Source organism: Schistocerca serialis, chromosome 9 (assembly GCF_023864345.2).
Source record: "Schistocerca serialis cubense isolate TAMUIC-IGC-003099 chromosome 9, iqSchSeri2.2, whole genome shotgun sequence".
NCBI lineage: Eukaryota > Metazoa > Arthropoda > Insecta > Orthoptera > Acrididae > Schistocerca > Schistocerca serialis.
Genome location: NC_064646.1, coordinates 380,888,663 through 380,909,259, shown reverse-complemented (window position 1 = coordinate 380,909,259; position 20,597 = coordinate 380,888,663). Strand labels below are relative to the sequence as shown.

Here is a 20,597-nt window from a genome sequence, read left to right as displayed (position 1 = left end):
AACTTCTTCCAACCGTTCATTGAGTATGTGGGCTTCACCATCTCTCGGCACGGCGTCCAGTCGATAGGAAGTTTGGTCCAAGGTATCGTCGACCTTCCGCGGCCAGCTTCGCTGAAGGAGTTACAAGCTTTTTTAGGCAAGATTGTCTATTACCACCGGTTCATTCCCAGGGCTTCTACCATAACCTGCCCCCTGTACTGCCTTCTGCGGAAGGGTGTCCCTTTTGATTGGTCGCCTGCATGCGAGCGAGCGTTCACCTCCTTGAAGGGCCTCCTCACGTCAGCGCCTTGTTTGGCTACTTTTGACCCCCATAAGCCGTTGGTCCTGGCTACAGATGCTTCGCAGTATGGGGTGGGGGCAGTCCTGGCCCATCGCAACGTGGATGGTTTCGAGCAGCCACTGGTGTTTGCATCTAACACTCTTAGTCCCGCGCAGGCCCATTACTCCCAGGTGGAAAAAGAGGCTTTGGCCATTGTCTACGCTGTTACCAAGTTTCACCCTTTCTTGTATGGCACGAAGTTTCAGTTAATCACTGACCATAAGCCGTTAATATCGTTATTTGGCCCCGCCTCTCAGATTCCGGATAGGGTGGCCCACAGACTACAGCGCTGGGCCTTGTTCCTCTCTAAGTATCATTATGACATTCATTTTTGCCCTACCAGACAGCATGCCAACGCATACGCTCTTTCCCGTCTTCCGGTGGGCCCAGATCCTAAGTTCAATCAAGAGGAGATTATGTGTTTTCATTTGGATGTGGCGTCCCGCCAGGTGGTTGATGGCTTCCCGATCACTAGTTCTAGAGTTGCCAGGGAAACGGCAGCTGACCCGGTTCTCTGGAAAGTGGTTCGCCTCATTCAGCAGGGGTGGTCATCCCGACCTCCAGGCCAGGCCTCGGACCCTCTTCGTAATTATTCTGTTCTACGAGACCGCCTCTCCGTCTTGGAAGTAGTTCTCCTTCTGGCTACCGATGATACAGCTCCTCGCGTGGTTGTTCCTGCAAGTTTGCGAAGGGAAGTCCTCACGTTATTACATGAGGGGCACTGGGGTGTTTCCCGTACTAAAACCTTGGCTCGCAGACATGTGTACTGGCCCGGTATTGACAGAGAAATTGAGCACTTGGTGGCTGCCTGCTCCCAGTGTGCGAGCCAACAGGCATCTCAAAGGTCAGCATTCTCTTCATGGCCGCCTGCAACCCAGGCATGGGAATGTGTTCACATCGATTTTGCGGGCCCGTTTCTCAATGGCTTTTGGCTCATTGTCATTGATGCTTATTCCCGATTCCCATATGTGGTTCACTGCTCCTCAACCACTTCAGAAGTTGCAATCCAGGCACTAGCAAAAATCCTTTCTGTGGAAAGTCTGCCAGTCACCCTGGTCTCAGACAATGGACCTCAGTTTACTTCGCAGACCTTCCAGGATTTTTGTAGGCGCTTCAGTATTCGGTACGTTTGCTCTCTCCTCTTTCATCCACAATCGAATGGGGAAGCCGAGCGCATGGTGCGCACATTTAAGACACAGATGAATAAGTATGTGCATGAATTCCCTGCGGAGGAGGCGTTGACGTTTTTCCTGATGGCATACCGGACCACACCAATGGGAGAACGCAGCCTCGCAGAGCTCCTGCACGGACGCCAACCTAGGACTCTGCTGCACCTCCTCCAGCCTGGTCCTCGCCAGTCTTCGCAACACGGAGTACCCGGCTTTCTACCAGGTATGTCGGTCTGGGCACGTGGGTTTGGTCGCAATCCACGTTGGATACCGGCGGTGGTCCTGCGCCGAAATGGCCACCGGCTCTATACCTTGCAGGCGGGGGACTGGGAGGTACATCATCACCAAAATTAGATACGTCCATGTTTGGGCACCCACCCTCCGACCCCTCGGGCACCGGCTTCCCCATTGCCGGCACCCGTGTTGGTTTCTCAGGGGATGCTACCGCCCCTCCCCCCTGTGACTCTGCCGCACTGCGATGGTTCTCAGCCTTGGCAGCCTCCAGTGGCTCCAGCACTGGCATCGCCATCATTAGAGATGCCCCAGCGAGAGCCGGCCTCGCAGGCCCGGTTTCTCAGGAGGCTGGTTCACCTGTGGTCGTCCCTTCCCCATCGTCCCCGCCACTGGGTCTTGCCCCCTCCCGAGGTGGATCAGGATCCGGAGTTTGACGGCTTGTCTCCCGTTCTGTCCCAGGCTCCGATGGTGGGACGTCGGGGGCCTCTTCGTGTGGGTCACTTCCAGCCGTATTCGAAGGTTCCGGCTCGAGAGTTGGCAGATCCTCTCGACTCCAGCCTTCCGATGGATGTGAAGGTCATCACTCCTGCACAACGCTCCACCTTCCGACGCAGTGGATCACAGTGGCTTCACCCCCCCCCCCCCCCCCCCCGAAGGAGGAGGAGTGCAGTAGCCACCAGAAAGACCATGGGAGGCGCACATCGGCACGGTGCGTCACAGACGGGTAGTTGCCGCAAGTAGAGTCCCGCGACCTCTGCCAGCAGAACAACAAAAACTCAGGCAGCACGGGCCGTGCCCAGTCAGTTCACATCGGGCATGCCTAGGAGACGGTTCCCGGTCTACGCTATGTGAAGTGCGACGGAAAACGTGAACCGTGTTACTACATATTGGGACTGATACGTATATCTTGAAACAATATTTTCGTATTACTGACATGCATTTAATAATTTGGCAATAGCTGTGTTTTACTTCATTGCAATTTTGGTTTTCTGCCCTGCAGGATGATTTGAAAAAGGATCCTGACCCAAAACTAGTCATCAAGTAAAGAAAAGTGAAATTTACAACTTTGGCTGTTTTTCTGATTAACACAAGTTGCTGCTCTGCAATTACACATTTAAAACAATATGATAACATAAAAGTAATAAATCTACAGGACTAGTCTGATTTTTGTAGCAATTATTTGATAACTGTATATTCAATTATTATTAAACAATTTTAAGAATAATGCTTTCATGGTTTCTGTTGCCTTTAATGAAGTATTGCACATTTAAGAAAGTAGTTCACCTTGCTGAACTCTCATCTTCTTCACTGTCGCTCACTGCTGGAACCTCAATGGTCTCAAACATAGTATCCATGATGCTCATACCAATAGTAAGTGCCTCACGCACCATATCAACTGTTTCAGCTTCAACTTCAGCTTTAGATGGAGTCTGTACAGCAGAAAAAAGAGGAAAATGTTAAATGACAAAGATTGAAGACGTATTCAAATCACCTTCATGTGCTTAATGATGTACATCCACCTTCTTAAAAATTTTCCAGCCTGTGGTATCACACAAATGATGTGCAATTGCAAAACCATGATTCAACAATTATTTTAATTTTATTTCTGTGGGCAGATACCCTGCTCATCACGATTTTCACTTACTTTATGGGAAGAAAGTCTTCCGCCATTGGTCTGTCAATCACAAACTTTGTTCTGCATGTATTTACAATTTAACTACATGGCTGTTTTGTTTCAGAAGTGGAGGAGATGGGGAATCAAATGGTATTCGCATATTATCATGTGTGGTAAAGCAACTTAAAACCAGGCAAAGACTGGCCAGTACACCAGACAACCAGTCGATAATCTGATTTGTGAATTAATTTTTCGTTCAATTCATGCCCTTACATCATAAGCCAGTGTGCTGCCCAATCAACTTGATGAGGATATCATGCTTTATGATTCTGACAAAGCTTTCGACTCAGTATGAACAAAATCTGTACTAACACCATCTGGAAACAAGGCAATCATTCAACCAATGTTCCTATGATGATTTATTTGCAGTGTTTATCTTATAGTGGGAATAATCTTCAACAATGAATGGAAGAACTTGTTTTTGTACTGTGCAGCTGGAGTCAGCCCAGAGACAGATTGCTCAAAACATCTTTCGCCCAGTTTCAAAGGAAACTGTCAATCTGTTTCCCGTTGTAAACAAAACTGTTTTTAAAGCAAAATGTGATGTGCCCATTTGATAGAGTGATCCCAAATTAGTCTAGTACCTATTAATTTTATAGATATGGATTAACACGAGCAGGAAGACAAGAAAAATAACTAGTAATCCAGCAGTGACTGCACCGCCCTGGTCCATGCTCACTGCTGCCACCATGCAGCAGCACTACTGAGCTGCTTCTGGAGTACTGCTTATTATTTGTATTCTACTATCCCTGTTAATACATATTAATAAAATGAATACACACTAAACTAATTTGGGACCACTCTACTGAAGCAGAACATAAATTTTCAGTTTAAAAAACGTTCTATTTGGAACAGAGGGGTAGAAAGGGGTTGATGCTTTTCATTGACACTGGATGTCGCATGAAAGATGTGATGAGCAGTATTTGTTTGGGTTGACTGGAGCTACATATTGCAAAAATGAAATTGAAAATATTGGCCAAATGCTGAGAAAATGTGCCTGAAGCAATACAAGGTGAACCAGAAATCCACAACAAACATTCAGAGGTTGTTCAGGAGAAACTTGTGAGAACTTTTGTTATAAGGGATTCATGGTATCCAGTACAGAGTAATAATGATTCAATAGATTTGTTACCTCAGTTGTCTGTTTCTTTGAAAATGAAGAAGCAGGTAATATGAAATTGCCAAAGCTTACAACAAAAAACAAAGAGGAACGCAACAACCCTCAGATGCAAAAGTACTGTGATGTGGTTGCTACTGTTCCAGGAATAGCTCAGTTTAGCATCACCATGCCACTCTTCCATTGCGTTCAGTGAAGCTAGCTAGCCCTTCATCAGTAATTCTATCCATACTGCTGTCTATCATTGTTAACATATAATCAACACTGCCAGAAAAACAAACCTGCGACAAACCAAGCCATACTGAATGCAAACTTCAGAATGAACAGTATAATGAGCATTACTGTTGTCAGTATGAAGCATAGTGAGTGAATGGAAAAAGTTTGTCTTCAAACAAGATAGACACCACGTACTGACGATATTTGCACATTTGTGCACTATTTTCAGTGCAATGCGGAGGCAGTGCAAATTGCAGGGAAAAAAAAGATCAAGCAAGCATTTAACTCCATAACAAGCTGCTGGAGACTGTGTGTCCCTTATACCAAACTACTCAGAAGGTATCACTTAACAGCCTCTGGAAGTTTGTCAGTGACACTCTGGTATGTCCTGTGTATCTCCCACCACTACAATGAGTTAAACTTCTTTGGTAGTGGACGAAGACAACTTTATACACAGCAATAGAAATAAACAGATGTTAAAAAGAGTTCAGATCTTTTGCTAAATTATTTCAGAACCAAATTTCAAATGTTCAAATAACTTACAGGAATGCAGCAAGGTGACACCTCTGACAACCACTGATATGACAACAGGTGCATGTCCTGTCATTTTAAAGGCACAAGTGCAGCATTTATGCCTTGAAAATGACAGGGTGTGCACCTGTCATAATATCGACGGTTGTCAAATATGCCACCCGGCTGCATTCCCATAAGTTATTTCAACATTTTATGTGCCAGGAGAAATTCACATTAAACTTTTAAAATGTCTGAAACAAAAGCGTACAACCAGTGTGCACTACCAGTTTTGACTTACAGCACTGAAAAATTCATTTTTATTGTGAAAACCTTGAGCTACTCAGCTAACAACAGAGAGAGATACATTACAGGAATTTCTACAAGAGACAAGGCTAAAATCAGCATATAGATTGGAGAACAGACTGGAATAGGACATTAATTATCACACAATGAAAATGAAATAAATAATAAAAGATCAAGATGAAGACTACATAGGTCAGTATAAGACATCAGAAAATGCCGTAATGGCATTGATACGTATCACCGAACATTACAATGCACCACTGTGTCTGATAAATGGAATGGCAGAAGGAACAAAGGAGCCCATAGTATAGTGTAGCGAGGGAGTAACGGGGCAACTGTAAAGAGAGATCAGTTGCAACTGTCTACAGTCACAGTATCAGCTTATGTTTCTTTAATTTGAATCCACCAAAGAAATAATATTCTAGCTATAGTGACTATGTCAAGAACACACTCACAAGAACAAAACACAGCACCACATTTAAACGTTCACAAAAATAATCGCTAGAACTGTTGATAAAATTTACTGAGCTTTCACTTTCTTTACTTCTCAACTTAAATTCTTCTGTCACCTACAACTTTACATTCCCTTTGCCTCTTCCTATCTGCCTCCTTCTCCTGAAAATTCTTATAAATTGCTAAAACTTCATGGTAGAATACCACTTTTTTGCCCCCTCCTCTCCCATTTACGTCTGTGTCAGCACTGTTCCAGTTGTTCCTATCTTAGTATGTGTACACTAGCCCCCTCTCTCAGATAATGTTGAAAATGGATCTTAAGTTTGGAGCCCTTGCTTCACTGTGTAGGTATCTTTAAAGCTTGCAAGCCCTTATTACAAAGGTTTTGTTACATACATAAGAACAAATCATATTTAAGTTAACAATACCAAAATTAAAGAAAAATAATACTCACCTTCTGCAAGGGAACTGTTGAGTCAGCTGTAACTTTTGTCTCTTCATCATCATCATCTACTCTGTTCTCAACAAACTGCGTGTTTGCCAGTGAAAGGAAGGAATTTGTTACATTGTTAACAGCAGATGATGTCGTATTTAAGTCTTCAACAAGTTCATCCAGCATTTTCTGAGTGGTGTGTGTTTTGGCCACCAGGTTCTGCAAGACCATAATATTGTATTTATAGCAGGTGATACTGAGATAGAGAAAATACTTAAAATAATCCAGAATAAAACAGTCTTGGTTGCAAAACTGTTTAACATCAATGATGCATTTCACCCTTCTCAGGTGTCATCAGATTGTGTGAAAGTAGATGAATATGCAACCTATCTGTCACAAAGCTATATAAAATGGAAAATAGAAGCAACAGTAGCTGGATATGTAGCCCATACGTCATAAAAACTTATAAAATGCAAGGCAGTGCATGCAGCTCATACCACATTTTTGTAAGTGTAGTCCTATTTGTACTGGTATGGTGGAGTTAGCTGGTGTGCTCACAGCCCAACTTGAATTTTAAATGCTTCAATGGTAGATGGGTTACATACCTAGTTACTGTTGTGTCCATTTTCCATTTTATATGGGTTCATGATGGATGAGACATATCCAGCTACTTTTACACAATCTGATGATGCCCCAAAAGGGTTAAACACATCATTGATATTAAATAATTTTGCAACCAAGATAATTTTTATTCTTGAATAATTTGAAACTGGTTGCTGCAGTGATCTGCCACAATGGAATGGAATAATTTTTAGCTAACATAATGTATACAATTTACCTGAAAGACCTACTTGCAACATGTCAAAATAGGAGCAACTGAAGTGGGGCCTTCAGAAAAAACTAAAGGGAAAAGTGTATCAGCTGTCGAGCTTTTTAGACCAGTAACTATTTTGTCAAGATACAGAATACACTGGGGAAGAAATAGGAAAATAAATAATTCTCAAGTACTCTACAGTCAGTCATTTATAAGGTAAGGGAAACCATGAATGATACTTAGTCAATGGCCAAAGGCACAAAACAGAGCCAATGTTACGACTGAAGGAACAGGAGCTCAAATCAGTATCAATGAACAAAGCCACAATCACCTTGAACAGGAACACACAAATAAGTGTGACATAGGTCAGTGATAAATTTCACTGATAATAACTCATTGTATCTTAACTACAGTCACTCTTTCTTTAGCTTCAATGGCCAGTTCCCTAAGAGTGCCTCATTTCCTAGATTCTCACATGCAGTAGACCTAGAAAAATGATGCTGCACTAACTAGGTACACACTGTCAGCTATAAACCTTAGCATGTTTCACCCTGTCAGAATGTTAGTTCATCGCCTGGATACTTTCCCTTGTAGAACAACAGCAAGTGTTTTTTACACATTGGATGACTGTTCTAGAATTTGAGAGAGACTTGAAGAGATGAAAATCACAGTCAAATGGCTTCTCTGTTCCAAACTCCATAATATCTGGTGTTATTATACACCAACATGATACTGACAACTAAAGCTATGATAAGCTGGGGAATGTAGGCTTTAATTATATATTTGCTGTTGTAATATGGTCAGGTTACACTGACATGAGTACTTCCCAACCAGTCTTGCACTGACCTCACTTCAACAATGAATTGCTTGATGAAATGAGTGAGTCTATATGGTTGGCACAAACTTGTCAATGCAATGACTTGAAATGGCTCTTTTATTGCTGTTAATCATGATGATGCAGTTTATAGTAATGATGTATCAACATTCATGCTCTATGAAAGTCGCTTTCCTGAACTGTTAGAAACAAATCACAGTCAAGCTTCAGTAGCCCTTTACAAACAGTACTGTAAGGTGCTTAGGCAAAAAGCATGCGCTATGCAAACAGAATAGATAATTCTTACAACAAAATTAAAACAATATGGTTGATCATGAATGAAGTGTCCGGCACACAGCACAATGTGGAGGATATAAAATCAATATCTGGTAAAATGTTTTTGTTATTGACAAGTCAGATACATGTATGTTTCACTTTCTGAATAGAGCAGGTGAATTAAATAAAATCTTACTTTCCACAGGGAATCTTATAACACTCTTGGAAAACAGCTTTCCAAGTTTGCTATCTGAAATACACCTCTGTGATATTAACAGGGGGAGAGCAAGTCAGTAATTAATCACTGAAGACTAACTAAGGATTCTCATGGATACGATGGGGTATCTAGCAAGATACCAAAGCACTCTGCTCCATATATTAGCCCTGTACTTAGCCACATTTTATTTGTAATCGTTTCTTCAGGAATGATCAGTTTACGGAACAATTAAAATGCTCTGTAGTGAAACTGCTGTATAAAAAAGGAGAAAGGGATAAAGTACGCAACTCTAGACCTATTTCTATGCCATCAGTGTCTGCACAAGTTACGACCAATTATACACAATTATACAGAAAGTTGGAAACACTAGGTGTCTTCTATGATTTAACTAGGGCAACTGATCATGACATGACACACACACACACACACACACACACACACACACACACAATATTAAAGGCAGAAGTTGGGCCATTATGCAATAAGATTAGCAACTCACAATTGGATCCTCTCATACTTTAAAAACAGACAGTAAAAGGTCATTCCTCACAGTAATAAAAACAGATGCGAGGTGGCATCTGACTGGAGCTTGGTTAAGTAGGGATACCAAAGGGGTAAGTGCTGGAACCACTACACACTTACCATATTTTTTTTGGACACGACCCAGGACTTATTTCTGAAATTACTTAAAAGTCTAAACACTTCACTGAAAACATTAAATTTCAATCATTCAGTTGTACTTTTCACCATACATGAATTTTTTTCATTAGTGGTTTGTGCAAAATATGGGCTGAACAATCAGTTCGTAAATAGGTCTTTCAGAACCACTTTGAACTTCTCTGAACACATTTTCATTCCTCTTTCTTTTCACTGTTAATTACTACTGTGTTAGCAGCTGTACAAGAAAACAATTTTTCATCATGTTTGTATTCTTTCACACACTGTAAAAAATGGCGCATCAAAATTTGAACAGTTTCACTCGACACTTCACCTAATTTAACAGTGTAACTTGAATTCCCTCCTACAGATTTAAATATCTCACAATCCCAACAAGTTTACTTCACTTCTGTTTTAGGTATCCATTATTACTGTTACAAAATTATGTTTTTCAAAGAACAAAATACATTATCAAATATAATTGTATCGGTTTTGGTTTAGCACATGAAAAATTTGGGTCATGTAACTTTTTAACCAGTTCAGATGTGTGGTGTGATGTCCTGAACCTAAGATTGTGTCTAGCAGTATGGTACGAAAATGTAGCTCTCCTATGTGCAGCTCTCGTATGTGTGTTTTCCTTTATGTGTAGCAGAAAATTCTCCAGCATGTAATGTGAAATAAATGAGTCCACTGTTACTGTCATTAAACAACTTTAAAAAAATAGTATTCCTATTGCAGATTAAAATTGAACAGCACTTTTTTTGCCCACTGTAACCAAAAAGAGAGAAAACGAGTAAAGAAAAAATGATCAAAAAGTGTAGACGAATTACTTCACACATGAGAACAACACAAATACATTCCCCTGAGACATATATTTAAAAAATCCTGACCAGTCATAAAATTCTCAAACCCTCAACATACATGGTAAGCATGTGTGTGTGTGTGTGTGTGTGTGTGTGTGTGTGTGTGCGCGCGTGTGTGCATGTGCGTGCGCACATGCGCATGCACACAGTTCAAGACATAAGTTATAAGTTCATGGCTTGTATAAAACAAATTGATGCTAAATCATAGTAAGTCTCAGTTTTTGTGGTTTCTAACACACAATTATTCAGCTAAAACCAACATTTTGACACACAGAATGGGCATATGATTAGTGAGCCCGAAAAATCCAAATTCCTACATGTTTAAACAGATTGTCAGCTGTCATGAAAAGCCTCATGATCAGGATCTTGTTCACAAACTGAATGTTGCTATCTTTATTCTTAGAACAGTTGCGGCAATAAGTGTTAGTTAAACACGAAAACTAGTCTGTTTTGCTTATTTTCATTCAGTTGTAACACATGGCACTATATTTCAGGATAAATGTTCCCATTCACAAACAGTATTTTTGATTCATAAATAAACAGTCAGAACAATATGTGGATTAAGTTCTTGGACCTCTTGTAAACCCCTGTTGAGGTGTCCAGGAATTCTTATACTGAACTCTCAACTTATATTTTCTTTAATACACTTTTCATTTGCTCAGGACTCACAACTATTATTCTGCCAGAGAGTCCTCGAAAAACTTTACGAAAATTCTTAAATTATTTTGTTGATTATACTAGTAGCAGTTTACCCATGCCAATGGAAATGGAAATGCCATGTGGCTAGGGCCCCCAGTCGGGTAGATCATTCGCCTGGTGCAAGTCTTTCGAGTTGATGCCACTTTGGCGACTTGCGTGTCAATGGGGATGAAATGATGATGATAATGACAACACAACACCCAGTCCCTGAGCGGAGAAAATCTCCGACCCAGCCAGGAATCGAACCTGGGCCATAAGGCATGACATTCCATCATGCTGACCACTCAGCTACCAGGGGCAGACACTCATGCCAATAATTTGTACTTATCCCTATCAGTGATCAGTTACCAATAGGCAACATAGTAATGGAGAAATATGTCAATGAAAGTATTTGTTAATAAAAGCTATTATATTTTTAATAGTAGTAACAAATATTAGTCTCATCATTAAAAAATTGTAACAAATATTAGTCTCATCATAAAAAAATTGTAACAAATTTAGTCTCATCATAAAAAAATCAATATCATTATATACAATGCAGTTAACAGTAAAACATAAAAAGCATGTTAATTTTATTTTTAAAAAATTCTTTATATTATAAAACTTCTTTGAAAACAAAGTTAGCCATTATAATATGATCATAGTTTGCTTTTTGGCTATATGTGTCCTTAGCACAAACATAAAGATTACTGAATTAGTGAACAAGTGAAAAAGCCACATATAACTGTCTAAGCGAAATAACAGGTTCTGACAAATGCAATCCTGCCCTTTGAAGCATCTATACTTGTTGTTTATTAATGGGCATAATGAAGGCTACTTTTACTGGGGATTGTTTTATCATCATTTGAAAAGGCATGGTTGGATCAGAAGGTATTACAGGGAATGAGCACAATCTTATAAGAGCCACAGCGATTTAGCAGTGACAGGGTACTCGCATAAGTGAGTTACCATTAATCTTGCACCACTAATTAATCCCTGATTTACATAAAGATTTCTAATTAACATAATAATAGCATTTTTTAAAAGGAATTAATGTAGCATTAAACCAGACAGATTTAAAGAGTTCGAGAATTCTATGGGGCACAACATAATGTTGTTTATTTACTCAAGTTGGACAGAATCAGAACTAAGGTAAACCTTTGCTTCTACAGGTAATAAATTAGAAATGACATATACATTAATACAATCATCTTTTTTGGACACACAATCATCATTAAATAGGATTGTGAAACATTTTGTTCATTAATTTCTATGACATTGAGTACAGCAGCAATAAAATTATCGCAAGTATTGTACAATAAAAATGGGTTGGGTTGTTTGGGGAAGGAGACCAGGCAGCGAGGTCATCGGTCTCATCGGATTAGGGAAGGATGGGGAAGGAAGTCGGCCGTGCCCTTTCAAAGGAACCATCCCGGCATTTGCCTGGAGCGATTTAGGGAAATCACGGAAAACCTAAATCAGGATGGCCGGACGCGGGATTGAACTGTCGTCCTCCCGAATGCGAGTCCAGTGTCTAACCACTGCGCCATCTCGCTCGGTGTACAATAAAAATGTTTAGGAATTTTGAGTACTTCACTGAAGTGGCCTAAGACACTGTTCCCCAACCATTCAGTGAAAATAGGATCACAAATTCCCCTCATATTTTGAGTCAACTTGCGGAATTTAAGATGAGACCGTAAGAGAGATCATTTAATAGTAGCTTCGACAATGGCTGTTCTATTAGCAAGTCTAACGGTGGGTATACTTGATGGAAATCTCCACCAAACTGAATTATTTTCTCTCTATAAGAAGAATATTCTTCATGATGTCCATAAAATTTGATCATGCTTGGTACGTGTTTTTGAGAACCACTGAAATCTCATCCCAAATGATGAGATCAGAGTTAATGAAAAGAGAAATCGAATGCAATGTGCAAACCCCTGGTAAGAGACTGGCAGCAATGCCCTATCTCTGCTACTGTTAAAATAATGTTGTTTTCACTTCATAGAATGTGACACAAACTTTTGTACACAAATGTTTCACCATAGTCTCCCAGGCCAGTCTGTGAGGTAATGACTAGGAATCTTATTTTTTATTGAAAATACTATTTCCTCAGCTATTGCCTTCTGTTCTTCACTTAACTTCCCATAAGCTGTCTTATGTCTGTATTTTCTTCTAGTTCAAGGCTTCTGTTGTGTAGTACGCGACAATCACAACAGCGGTCGGCAGGCTGAATTGTTGGCAAGATCTGCCGTGATATTTTTACAAAATTCTCCAATTCTAGCAATACGAGGTTGTAGGTTTCAATGAAGTGTGCTGTCTATGAAAATCTTCTGAAAGTGCATCCTGACACATTGTCCACAACTCAGGCATACTGGCAGGAAAGCAGAATACCCATTAAGGACAAAAAGCCATAATGTTATCAAAATAAAGTTTTTGACAAAACCAATAACTTTAACTATTTGTGTATTTTTCTTCATTGATGGTGGACAAAATTTTGAAAATGATGTATCAATCATTAATTTTGATTAAGCAATATGGGAGATATGGTGAAATGACAAACAAACACCACTGAGAAATAATATGTATGTTATACTCAGCAGCAAGTCATCTGCATAGGTTTAATGCAAAATTTTATTTTATCTTTTCTGATGTTAGTTGGTTTGTGTCCTGTTCCAGGGATCATTTGCACACTCTATCATAATGGTGTGGAATGTGTCATTCTACATTCACAATGAAAATTAATTTGTTAATATGGCTACATGCTAAACTTTTACAAATTTTATTATTACACAATAGAAGGAGTTGTCAAGGAGATACTGTTTCAGTTTGTTTTCAAATTTCACTTTGCTGTCTGGCACACATTTTATATCACTGAGTAAGTTACTAAAAATGTAGTCGCAGTACTGTGCACCTCTTGGCATGCTAAAGAGGACCTTAATGAGGAATAATGAATGTCATGTTTTCTTCTGGTATTGTAGTTACGTACATCATTGTTCCTTTTGAACTCCAATGGATTATTTACAGTAAACTAAATGAGGGTATCAATATATTGTGAAGCAGTAGTCAGGATGTCAAATTCCTTAAACAGATATCTACAAGATGATCATTGGTGAGCACCACATTCTTGAGAAATGAAGACTTTTTTACTTAAAGATGAGCTACCCCTGAACTTTATTCCATATGATGACATGAACAAAAATACACAAAACATGTCAGCTTACTTATTTGTCTTTTCCCAAGATCTGCAGTGATTTAAAATGCAAATGAGGCTGAACTAAATAGTTTTAGGAGTTCCAACATGTGCTTTTTTCCAATTTAACTTCTCATTGATATGGACACACAAGAATTTTGAAGTTTCCGCAAGATTTATTATTTCCTCGCTATGTGTTGCACTCATCACTGGTGTAGTCTCCCTAGATGCACAGAAATGAATTGTGTGTCCTATTTCTGTGGATGACACCACTCACAGAAAACCAGTTAATGATACTTTAAAGAATCTTGTTTACTATTTCTTCTGTTGCTACATGTATGCCTGGATTGATTACAATATGAATGTCTTCTGGAGAAAGAACTAATTTGGCTTCTTGTGCATTAGACAGAAGATCATTTAAATATATGAGGGACAATAGCAGACCTAAGATTGAGCTTTGGGGAATGCCATGTGTGATTCCTCCTCGGAAATAATTATGTCCCGGACTATATTTACTGAATTACTAAGTTCAACTTTTGTTATAACCTTTAATCACCAATAATTGCGTGGATATTCAAACACTCTCACTTAGGAACAATAGCTCGTTACATGATAACAACTCAGTATCTCTTATTCGACTGCCGTGCCGTGACATGCGGCCGGCGCCGTTCGTAGCTAGGTGGCGCTCCCACACTCACCCGAGTTGCGGAGCGCCTCTATTGCCATTTGCGCGTACTATCGTGGCGGCACTGTTAAATGTCGTGGCACTGTCACAACAACTTTCTAGATTCTTTTGGTTAAATATGAAATTATCCATTGATTGGCTATTCCATCAATCCCATGAAATTTCATTTTATCTAGGACAGTGGTTCCCAACCAGGAGGAGGAGTGGAGGGGCAACAGATTTAGGCTGTGCAGGCAAAGAGAGCTCAGGAGAAAACATGGAGAGTGGCCTCGGATGTGCTTTATTTAGTATCAAACCAAAAATTCAACAGCTACTTAAAGTAAAGCAATTTCAACTGTCTTCATGTTCGGAATTTTTCTTGTGACTTTCATCTCATAAAAAATTTTAGATTTGAAAAGTGTTGTTCAACAAAAAACAGCATCATTAGGTGTTGAAATAAGACATAATGGAGTCTCTATTTCATTTACAAAGACCTTTGAAACACTATTGTCTTCTATTACTCTGGATTTGATGACCCCATTTTACTAAAGTGCGAATTGCAGATTGTCAAATTTTTTCGAAAGAAGCAAATAAACAAACAAATAAATACATAAATAACCAAGGGTAGCATAATATATTATGGGGTTGCAAAGGCTGACTACTGTTGGGCGTATCAACACTCCAAATTACAAAGCCTTAGCAAAACACAATTTATGCTTTCTTACACTTAGAGCAAAAGCCAAATAATGCAATGTAATTACTGTCTTGAATCTTGGTGCTCTTTCCTCAGCAAGCAAGCTTTAAGCAATGTTACTCATTATTGTAACAGTATTTACTGGTGGGAATAGTGTTGCAATCAGATTTCATTGTTGTCGGAATACCTGTGGCTTACTGTTAGACAAGTATTCACTTGACACTCATGTGTACACCTACAAAGAAGTAGTGCAAGTGGGAGCAGCATAGATGACGATTCTTATGATTCTGAAAATGGCATACACGTCAAAGCATGTTCAGATGGGAGAAAACCCCGATTCAAGACGAGCTTACATTGATCTGAAATGCAAAGTAAAAAGTGTACAAAGAAACCTATCATTAAATGCAATCATGGACTTCAGGTTTCAGCTTCAAAAGCTAAAGGAATGAAAGAATATAAAGCTGCTGCACTCTGCTATTAAGATACTTCGCACTTTCACCATCGTGTGACATCATTAAATAAAATGGATCACAATAAGTTTCTGTTAAAATTTCTTAATATTTCTTCAGCTCAGTGCAGAATAGCTGACACCAAGGATACAAAAAGGAACAAAACTGTGACAGTGAAGCTTCCATTAGAAAAAGGAATAGTGAAGTAGTGCCTGTTCGTCCTGCCAGTTTCTGAGGAATGTCTGGCATGTCAAAGGATAAGTTACCCTACTTAGCAAGCTGGTTCCATGAAGGTGAAAAGTTGTCAGAGGAAAAGAGAGGAAATGAGAGAACAGGAAAGGATCAAAAGAAGGTAACTATAGCCATTAAAAATGATATAAAAATGTGTATATATAAGGGCAGAGAGAGCCAGAGAGGGGGAAGTGGGGAAGTATATGAGAAGTTATTTGCATTTAGATCTCAACTCAATAAAATGTTCATGAGATTCCATGAAGAAAGAAAAAAATTTAGATTGAAACAATGCCCCTTATCAAAGTATAAGCATATATTTTACAAACTTTTCAATCCATCATTCAGGACACCTTATATCTATACATGCTGCAGAATAAGAATGAATTAAAAACTAGACACAGATTACATAAAATTGGTGCAAAGAGATTTTATGATATAATGAAGGAAGATAATGCTACAGTCATCAATATTTGCTTTGACATTCAGCAAAACTAGCCTATTCCAAAACTATTAGTCAGTGAGGTTTCCTATGCTAGACAAGTACGGTTATACAATCTGTGCACCATGATACATACTAAGGAGCAAAAAAGTGAAAGTGTTGTTTTCTACACCTGGTTGGAGACAGAATCATCAAGAGGATGCAATCAAGTGGCTTCAACTTTTCTGGACTTTCTTTCTGAATAACATAAAAAAAACAATGGCATCAATACTATACATCTATACTCAGACTCTTGCAGCGACCAAAATAAAAACATTGTATGATGGCCATTTGCTTACAGTGTTCTTGGAACAGAGCGCAAAATTCAATAATGTAACTCACTTCTTCCCTGTTCATGGCAATAGCTACATGCCTCCAGACTGCGTGTTTGGTAGAACTGTAAAGTCTTACAGAAAAAAAAGAAAACATCTTGTTTCCTAAAGAATATTATGATACTTTAGAAGAGCATGATACTCTCAGAGTTCTAAACACAGTCTGGACTGTTAAAAATCTAAAAGATAGTGCACAGAAAGTACTAAAATCCAAGCTACCATTCAAAATGAACAGGCATCAAAGAAAGTTGTTAATGTGTCAGTAAGTGATACATACTCTGGAGATTGTAATAAAACTGATAATGGTGAGATAAATGTACTAACTGATCTTGGATCATATGAAGTGAATGATACCGCACCAAAAAGATAAAAAACCAAAAATCCACTACTACATAGCTATGCAAAAATGTTTAAATGTCAACATTTATAAATACTTAATGTAATTACAATGATAATTATGGACTTCTCACAAAAGATGGGCAATTGACTTTATTTCATTTATGTAATTATGTTCCAAAGATTGTTTTACATAAATAGAGCAACATAGAATAGCAATTTCTTTGCTACACGTTGTTAGAGGTAAATCTTTGTTCTTTTGTGCAGTTGGTTGGGCGAGCATGAAGTGCGAGGATGGAGAATGAGTTATGTGTGTTTTATTGATTTGTATTATGAAGTGAAATGACTGAAAATATATGTGTAATTCTGCAGAAAGTCCACAAAAATTCATATTATTATTGAAACACCAACCCAATAATCGTGTAGATGATTATACAGGGTGAGTCATAAATGTCGTGCAAATTGTCACACACTGATCTACAAACAAGTACATTTTCCGCATGTTCCTATGTGAATAAATGACAATGCAAGTGAATGGAAAAAATCTGGAAATATGAAGTGGACTTTTGGGTGTTGCTGTGCATCGACATTGGCCAAGGGGACAGATCAGCAGCAGGACACAACATGCGAGTGTTGTAGGTAGTCTAGCCACTCCCGAGAAGGCGAGGCATGCGGGGTCAAGCGACGGTTTGAGTGACACTGTGAGCAATGACAGCGCCCACATCTATCTCGTACCGGTTATGCTGGTCGGTATTATGTATCATGGCTAGTTGGCATAGGGAAAGGAACGTGATGAGGGGCTGGACTACTGTACATGCATGTTTTATAATTTGCTTTTTTTGTCCCAGACTTAGTTTTAAGATACGAGTACATAGATGCAGAATACAAAATACAACTACAAAGATATGTGGCAGATAATACAAACAAACAACACATCTGTACAAATCGAAACTAACATAGAAACACGTGACCAGAAGCTGCAGTGGCGGTTTATAAGTACTGTTCGAAATGACGGCCACAATGTGTGTGGCAAAGTTGAACACTCCGCAGGAAGGATTGCTGAACATGATCAAACATGTCTGTATCTCTTTGCATAATATCACAGGCATGTTGTATTCTGTGTTGAAGGGTGTTGACATCAACAACCTCTCCTTCATAAATCACAGATTTCAGATGGCCCCACAAAAAGAAATACAGTGGATTCAGGTCTGGCGATCTTGCTGGCCATGCTACAGGGCCACCACGACCAATCCGTTTTGAAGGGAAAGCACTGTCCAGGTGAGCGGGGGCACCATTATCCATGTACCACAGGTTCACATGAGAGGCCAAATTAATGTCTTCCAACAATTTCAGTAATGTAGCATCCAGGAAACACAGATACCGCTCTCCTGTAAGCCTTTGTGATAGCACATGTGGCCCTATGAAATGGTGATCAATAATACCACACCAGATATTGACGTGGCATTATTGTGGGTACCCTCATATCACTGTGCTGTGGGGGTTTTCTTCCGCCCACTCGTGCCAATTATGCGAATTCACTATACCCTCCTTTGTGAAATAGGCTTCATCAGTGAACAGTATTGCTCGTGAAAAATGCTGGTCGTGGGTCTGACGCCATAGGATAAAGTTGCAGAAGTCCAGCCTTCTCTGGTAGTCTTCCGGCAATAATGCCTGTACCTTTGGATGCAAAAGGGATGGTAATGGTTTCTATGGAGTACTCGCATAACAGTAGATTGTGGCATTCCAAATGCAGCGGCGAGAGACCTGGTGCTTATTGTTCGGTCCTCCACAACAGTTTGTAACACTTTTTGCCATCCGCACTGTACATCGACCGTCAGCCATGACCACTAAATCCTGGAGGCACTACACATGCACCATACTCCCTCAAGCGCCTGTCCACGGAGTAAAACGTTTTTGCGGATGGAAAGCGCCAGCTAGGAAACCTCGTGATACAGTTGCCTTGCAACGTCAGCTTTTCCATCTGCAAGCCAGTAGGTGAGTTGGATGTCGGCGTGTTCCTCGTTTGTGAAACTTGCAATGGTACTGTAGTAATACCGCGACGCGATCGTTAGCAGCTGTCGACATGACGAGTATTGGGTCGAGTGAGCAGTGCAGAGGTGTTGTAAACACGTCATGCACGCCATGGTTTTACTTCCGCCAATGACCACTCTTTCCGCTTATAGGACACACTTTCCCTAACATGGGACTGTACACTCCATTACCGCCAGCAACAAGTGATTCATACGTTTTGATACAATTTCACATACATTACAATGGGATTTGTTCTTTCTCTTATCTTTCAAATGATGGCGGATACACATCATCTCATTGGTGTGTCATGTGTCGTATCTATGGGTGAATGACATGTCGTGATCGTGAGGCTAGTTGGTATCTCATTCAATGGTTAACAGATAATTTTGTTTTACGAACACAGTACACCGAGGAGAACAAAATTAACAATGGTGCGTCATGTGTTATGCATAGCAGCATGCGGTCCTTGACATATTTTTCCTCATTTATGACTCACCCTGTAGAAAGAGTAGAAAGATAAACCAAAAGGAAATGCCCAAGGAGCCATCAATATACAACAAAAAAGATAAGTGTTTTTATTATTAACAGAACTAGTTATTTAAATTCAACTGCTTCTGTCATTCACTGCAGTGCGTCACTATCTCAGCGTGCAAGTGCTGTGAAAATGTGATTGGCCACCGAAGTTACTAACGTTCTCCAAACATTAATAAACCAACTTTGGGCTACAAAAAAGCAAGGACAGTTAAAGATACAGTACAAGTTGACATCCTGAGACGAAAGAAATCATGCCATCCAACAGTATTAACATCCACCCTTCTACCAAAACAAAGAAAAGAAGAAAGATGTGTCTGCCTTATTAAAGTATTCTGAAATTGCAGATAATGCAAAGGAGTTTTACAAAGATGACCTAGACGAATAATGTGTAGATGTAGGAGGGAAAACTTGATAATAACAATGTGATTGTAACACATTATTCATTTCGTACTTCATGAAGTACTGATAATAATAATAATAATAATAATAATATAAGCTACATAATTACATTAAAACAGTTATCAATGCTATTATTTTATTATGACACTGTGTTTCTATTATTATTTTTTGTATTCTCAATAAAGTAAAAAACTTTAAAAGAAAAATGCTATATATAATAATATATATGCAAAAATATGCATTTCACAACAATGTATGTATATAATAAACACTAAATCACATAAAAAAGTTAGTTGTGGAAAAAAAAAATACATGGAATTTAAGAAGGCAACGTAACTGACACCAGCAATAATTATAATCATTTATCGGCTTTTGAAAAAAACTGGGAAAATCACACCTTAATCTATCGTTGTAAAAATTACATTTTAATATATTTCAATACAAAGCTTTATTAATGTCAATGAGATCTAGGAGTCATGTAAAAATTCAAATGCTCAAACATATA

The 20,597-nt window shown here is 39.3% G+C and overlaps 1 protein-coding gene across 1 annotated transcript in view; it reads right to left on the bottom strand.

Annotated features, from left to right (window-relative positions):
• Nucleotides 1-20,597, bottom strand: part of LOC126418896 (WASH complex subunit 2) — a 191,581-nt gene that overhangs the window by 131,822 nt on the left and 39,162 nt on the right. Inside the window, exons 3-4 of the mRNA XM_050085910.1 lie at nt 6,454-6,651; nt 3,007-3,152 (exon numbers count right to left, since the gene is read on the bottom strand). Of these exons, the coding sequence (XP_049941867.1) occupies nt 3,007-3,152; nt 6,454-6,651 (344 nt within the window). The remainder of the gene's footprint in view (nt 1-3,006; nt 3,153-6,453; nt 6,652-20,597) is intronic.